Here is a 6,437-nt window from a genome sequence, read left to right on the forward strand (position 1 = left end):
TCCTGTGTGACTAAGCCAAATCCTTCGCCTATTCTAGGAAGCCAATTAAAAGACAAGTAAGAGTCATACTACATAGGAGCTAACATTAGAGAGCTTTATTTTAACTAAAATATTTGTAAACGTCTGTACTTTCATTGCTAATATTGAAATATATTTCATTATTTACAACACTACTCCTACAGCTCTAGAGATGTCTTTTACTCCTTCTAGAACTCTCTATGCATCCTGAAACATTAACACAGAAGTGAAACCATGAGATCCTGAAAAACTGATGCAGGATAAAAAGATGTATTTGGTGGCAAAAGCAGTTTTCCTTGGCTGGTCCAGTATTCTTTTTTCTTGCCTTTCGGAGCTGCTTCCTATGCTCACTAGTAATTGGAACTCCTCCCCCGACTTCCACCCCAGGGGCGGGTGTTATGCATTTTGTGGGGAGCCCGGTCATCTTTAGTCATCTGGGGGAACTATTCCCTAAGGAACTTGAACGCAGGTTAACTGATGGACTCTTATCAAGCTTGCCCCTTAGCCTAAGGAGTGTGACAGCAGCTTCTTGGGTCTGTTGCCTTTCCCCTCTGGGTCCTCTACATTTGCTCATCCAGTCCAGGTGACCCTTCTTAACACCGAAGGTCCGTGTCCAGGGCCTCCTCCCCAGGAGGATTCCTGGTGGCCTCTTCGTAGGAGGGCGGCAAGCACACGGAGAGGAGGGTCCCTCCTGGGCGCAGGGGCGAGTAGGGAATCTCCTGCTCGCTGCCCCAGGGCAAGCCGGGCAGGAAGTCGGGCCCCGCTCCCGCAGGAGGGCGCTCGGGGAGGTCGATACTGAACACCTGGCCCTGGGCCCGCGGGGCCTGGCAGCGGCGGTACAGGAACAGCAGCAGAAAGGCCAGGAAGAGCAGGACTGTGGCGGGGAGAAGGATGCACAGGAAGGGCTCCGCGTCGGCTTGGGCAGAGCTGGCCTTCTGGGTGCCCTGGAGGTAGGGAGGGAAACCCGGTCAGCAGATGGGGGAGGGCAGGCTCTGGCGAGTCCCGGGCCCTGACACCCCTTTTAAGGTCGTCTCCTGTTAATGTCGCTTCATAGTCTCAGAATCGCTACAGTCATTCATTACGCCACTGAGCTTGACCCCACGTGAAATATAAAGCAAATTTACACGAGAAGGTGTGAACCCAGAATGTCAAACACTGCGAACCCGTGACGTCCTACAGTGTTTCCACCAAAGAAAAAATAACTAGAATAAAATTTAGTTGGCAAATCTCCCACTCCTTCTTTGAATGGGAACTCCTTACCATTTCTGTACTTATTTTATTTAGAATTAGAACAATGTTTTATTGCCACAAAAGGATCACATGAAACTTAAAAATTTTTAATTCTGAAACAAAATGTCATGTGGTTATACGATCCTCCCACAAATAATGTTTGAATTCTCATTTGATGGTGGCACTTTCGAAAGAGATTGTTGAATCCTTTAAATTTGATGTTGTAATATTTACGAGGTACATTCAGAAAGCTTTGAAATTTTAAGGAAAAAGAATTACAGGTGGACACAACATCTCTGTTTGTATGTGGTGCTGAGGATTGAACCTGGGCCGCACACATGCCAGGCGAGCGCGCTACCGCTTTAAAGACTTGGATGTGTAACCGATGCGATTCTGCAATCTGTATACCAGGTAAAAATGGGAGTTCATAACCCACTTGAATCAAATGCATGAAATATGATATGTCAAGAGCTTTGTAATGTTTGGAACAACCAATAAAAAAATATAAAATAACTGTCAAAAAATAAAAAAAGGAAAGCTCAATAAAAGAGTATATACTAAAAAAAAAAAAAAAGAAAAAGAAAAAAAGAATTACAGGTGATTCTTAGGCAACCTAAGAGGTATTAGCTCACAAAGTAACAGTGGTTCCTCATGGAGTAATAATATAGGCATGAATTGATGTTTCAATTGCAGGGTAGGAAAACAATGTGAAAAAAAAAATCGTTCTAATTGTATATGCTTTTTTTTTTTTTTTTTTCTTGGCACCAGGAATTGAATCCAGGTGCACTTAAACACTGAGCTGTATCCCCAGCCATTTTTAAAATATTTTATTTTGAGACAGGTCTCACTAAGTTGCTTAGGGCCTCACCAAATTGCTGAGGCTGGCTTTGAACTTGTAATCCCCCTAACTCGGCCTCCTGAGCCACTGGGATTACAGGCATGTGCCACAGTACCTGGCCTATGTATTGCTAGGACAATATTAATACAACCATTAAGAAATAATGAAGTATTAAAAAGTTTTTCTATTGTATAAAGCATATAGTAACAAATGTAGATGTTAATATTCACTACTACAGAGAAAAGGAAATCAGTTTAAAGGCCCATAATTGTATTTAAAATAAGAAAACAAAATATTAAGCTCTTTATTTTCTTATTCTAAGTAATATATAATAATGTGTATAAGAGCTGGGTTTCTTTGCCTTGATTTTGGTGGAAAGGACAAATGTTTTGCTGGTCACAACTCCTTAAGGAAATGGCTTATCTACCAAAGTGTGATCTTTTTAAAATTCCTATAGACTTTACAACTATGTTGTTTTCATTCAAAATTAGATGCTTTACAAAGATGTATTCTGCCAGATATTTTGTTCTTGGTGAGATATGAGTTAAGGTATTCTAGCTTAAAAACATCAAAATTAAAAGTTTTCCTGATAAGCAGAGCATCTGTGATCTTTGGGGTTTGGCAGCCCTGGCTTTGACTTCTGAAGACCTTCTGACACATCTGTGACATGGAGGTCACTTGCTTAGGTTTAAATTTGATGTTGTAATATTTACGAGGTAGATTCAGAAAGCTTTGAAATTTTAAGGAAATTAAAATTAGGTTTTAATTTTAGGTTTAGGTTTTCCTCTTTATTAAATGAAAATAAAAATATCTATTTTTGAGGATTAGCATGAGAATTGAGTGAATTAATGCATGTAAAATGCCTGGTAAATAACATATATTTTAATGTCCATGTCTCAGTGACTCAAATTTTCAGATTTACTAAAAGTAAAATACTAAATCAGAAGAAATCTAGAAATGTTTTGATAAGACTAGAATATTGGAGTGAGTATAAAATCTGACATTACTGAATTTATATTTTAGTAAAATATTTTCAAAAATATTTTGTGATATATTTTATGTGTGTAATTAAGTTATATTTCTAGACTAGAGTTTTTTACTGTTTTTTCCACATGTTTAGTTTAATATCAGAATAATTAAAATCTATTGTGACATAATAAGGGACTTTGATTAGAAAAGCACAAGAGTAGATAATACTAAAAACAAATTTATTATAATAAAAAATTAAATTGAAGTCAAGAGATAAAATAATTTATTTTCTCCCTCTAGATGAATCATTAACTCTGTTAAAACCATTCCCTTTTAAAGCAATAGCTCTTCAAATCCAGTAAACATAGATTATTTTCACAATTTATTTTTTCCTCTATTCTATATCAATAATACAGATAATAATAGCCTCTTATCGGTGTTGCCATCAAATTTAAAATTCCCTATTATATCCCCTAAGTTCAATATGCATAAATCATTAAGTTACTTAATATTCTATTTAAAAGGATTTATGTACAGTAGACTCTGTTATTTACAATTATACTACTATAATATTAGTTGAACAAATTTGGGAAAGAAGAAATACCACAGAGCCTGCTAAACCAATACTTCCATTGGTTGAGGTAAATTTGTCCAAATACCAAGTCTTTTTATCTAATACAGACAACTGGGACAATTTTTTAAGAAAAAGAACTCTTCTTTTTTCCTTGTAAAGAAATTTTACAGAGCTATAGAACACATTTATTTTAGTATACTTTATTTGTTTATTTAATTATTCCTCATATTAGTTAAAATGGCTGGAATTTTTTAAATTCAGAAGTGATATCTTTTCTAGTCAAATGTTCTAATGTGTTCACTAACCTCAAAGCTGTCTTTTAAGTTTTAATGTTTTTCTGATGTGTGTATTACTCAAGGGCTTTATCATTCAGGCAATATTTTAGAGAAATAGTCAATAAAAGGTGTAACTGCTAAAGGACTTTTTTTTTCTGTAAAAGTTGGTTTTAGCGATTTTAAATACCAATCTTACAAGTTGATTTTCTAGAAAACAAGAGAATAGGTTTATTTTCCTCTTTTTGTGTGATCAGCAGGGTCACCCATTTCTCCTCTGGTTATAAAAGTTCCTTGATTTTAGTTGCTATGAATATTTTTCTTTAATGCTGCCTTACAAGGAGGCTCCTTTGGTGATCTGGCATACAAGTCAGAATAGCTGCTGCATTTCTTAGTGACTAACTTCCCTAATCCCCTGCTCGCTTTCCTGTAGAAAGATGCTTGGTTTCTGCAAACTCTTAAAAACGGGGGTTGTTCTCCAGTCAAGAATGAAAGGAAGCCTCTTATTTCTATATACAGACATTGCTTACTGAGCAAAGAACATAGTTATAACTGAAGGCATAAAAACTTGTCAAAAACCCCTACCCTCAGGAACTCTGACATATTTGATGTATCAAATAGTGTTAGATACATTCGTGCCAAGTTTTACTTATCATTGTTAAAAAAAAAAAAAGGCAACTTTCAAGTTAGTGCCTTCAGACCATGCCAGTCAGCAAACTCATATATTTTTTATTATATCCATAATGCAAAGTATTGCCACTAAGTTTATAAGAACCTAAAAAATATAGGCATTATTAATTTAGAAACTATCCAAGAAGCTTTGGGAGAAGAGGCTGAAGCCATAGAATACAGACCTGCAGCTGGGTTTCCAGAAGAGGCAGGCTTGGTTCGCTGGTTAGCCACTCGTATGTCCCCCGGCCAGCGTGTCCAAACTTCCTCCAGCTGCTGCTCAGCAATCCCCTCATGGTGTCACCCAGCTGATGACCCGGTCTCCTTTCCACCCTGCTGCTTGGATTTCTACAGTGCTGCTTGCTCTTGGCCTGGATCCAGGATAGATGTGTGCGGCCGATGGCTTTTGGTAAACTCGTCTTCTGATGAGTAGCAACAGGGAAAAGAAACCAACCAGAGATACCTTTCAGGACTGACTGCATTTATATTCAGTGCCTCTGGGTTTGTGTTTGTGGCCTTTATCACTAGAAGGATTGGCATCAAATATCAGCTATGAAATAAATTTCAGGTGGGAAAGTTTTCTGCATTAGCATTATTACAGTGCAAACAAAGTCGTGGAGAACACAGAGCTGCTATATTTAGATGTAATTAAGACCCTCTCCCTTCCCTTACCAAACCCCTCTCTGGGGACATAGGATCAAGAAAAGCTACCTAGGCTGAATTCTCTTTAATTGTTTCTGGGTTTTATAGTACAAAACGAAGGGGTACTTGGTAGAGAAGCAAAGACCCATTAATAATATTTTACTGAATTATTTAGATGAAAGTTGCCTAATGATAAAGTTGTACACAAGCCAGACAGACAATAGCTTAGACTGTTAGATGGAAAGTTTGCTGATTTCAATGTTTTTGAATCAAATTACCAGTACCTAAATAGTCTCCCTACGGATTTTCTTGTGAACTTTATACAATTATTGCTATCACAGTTAAAAGCTTTGATTTGAACTTGATTTGCATGTTCACTGAATTAACTCGGGGATATTTAATTCAACATATGTGTTATTTAACATTTAAGACAATGTTTTAGTTCATTTTGTGCTACTAGAGTGGAATACCCAAGATGGGTAATTTATAAATAATAGAATTTCCTTTTTCACCATCTGGGAACTAGTGGAAAGCTGAGTGAAGCCTCTTTCAGGAGGGCCTAAATTGTAAGAGGGACAATCCCCAGGGTCTCACTATCTCCTAAAGGCCACACCTCTTAAGATTATCATGTTGGCAACATCTATGTTTTGAAGGGGATGCATTCAAATCATAGCAGACATAATGCTGAAATCCTTCTTTTTAGTGAAGTAAACCTCAGCTTCAAAGATTTACTCAAAGTGTTAGAACTCAAAGTTGCAGCTACACACATCCTCATTAAGCACCATTTCCACCCAAGTGATTGCCATAATGCTGAAGTAAAATTTCTTAACCGGGATCCCCTTTCTTCTTCTCTCACCTAAGACTATCATCTACTGGCCAATAGTGGATGATCTCAACTCTAAACTTTCTAGATAGGCACAAATTTCTCAAGAGTATCTATAGTGTTCATACCTTTTCAAAGACAGTTGATACATTTGGTGATTTGTCCAACTTGTTTGTGTTAAGTTTTTGCTAGGTTCTGATGATCGGTAAGTATGCTCCAATCAGTATCCCAGCATAGAATCCCTTTTCATTTAATCTTTTCTTACTTTTGGTGGAGTGAGCTGGTTTTGTGATTGCAGTTCAAATATTGCCTTTCTTTGATATGTTTCTTTTTAGTAAATTCTGAATTCTCACCTCTGAGACCACATAAATACCTGGCAATCACTACAATATTTTGCTTTCT

The 6,437-nt window shown here is 37.2% G+C and overlaps 1 protein-coding gene across 1 annotated transcript; it reads right to left on the reverse strand.

The window, feature by feature from the left end:
• Positions 1 to 611: 611 nt before the first annotated feature.
• Smim28 (small integral membrane protein 28) lies at positions 612 to 4,866 on the reverse strand. Its single transcript, XM_076859433.1, has 2 exons — positions 4,756 to 4,866; positions 612 to 962 (listed from the first exon to the last, which is right to left on the reverse strand). Exons 1-2 carry the CDS (start codon positions 4,864 to 4,866, stop codon positions 612 to 614), a joined length of 462 nt encoding a protein of 153 aa, XP_076715548.1.
• Positions 4,867 to 6,437: the final 1,571 nt, after the last annotated feature.

Source organism: Callospermophilus lateralis, chromosome 6 (genome assembly GCF_048772815.1).
Source record: "Callospermophilus lateralis isolate mCalLat2 chromosome 6, mCalLat2.hap1, whole genome shotgun sequence".
NCBI lineage: Eukaryota > Metazoa > Chordata > Mammalia > Rodentia > Sciuridae > Callospermophilus > Callospermophilus lateralis.

Bases quoted from the DNA above. Each gene is read 5' to 3' on its own strand.
- Smim28 (XM_076859433.1), bottom strand. From the start codon at position 4,866: ATGAGGGGATTGCTGAGCAGCAGCTGGAGGAAGTTTGGACACGCTGGC. The intron at 963-4,755 runs GTCTGTATTCTA...CCCTACCTCCAG, and splicing joins TTCTGGAAACCCAGCTGCAG to GGCACCCAGAAGGCCAGCTC.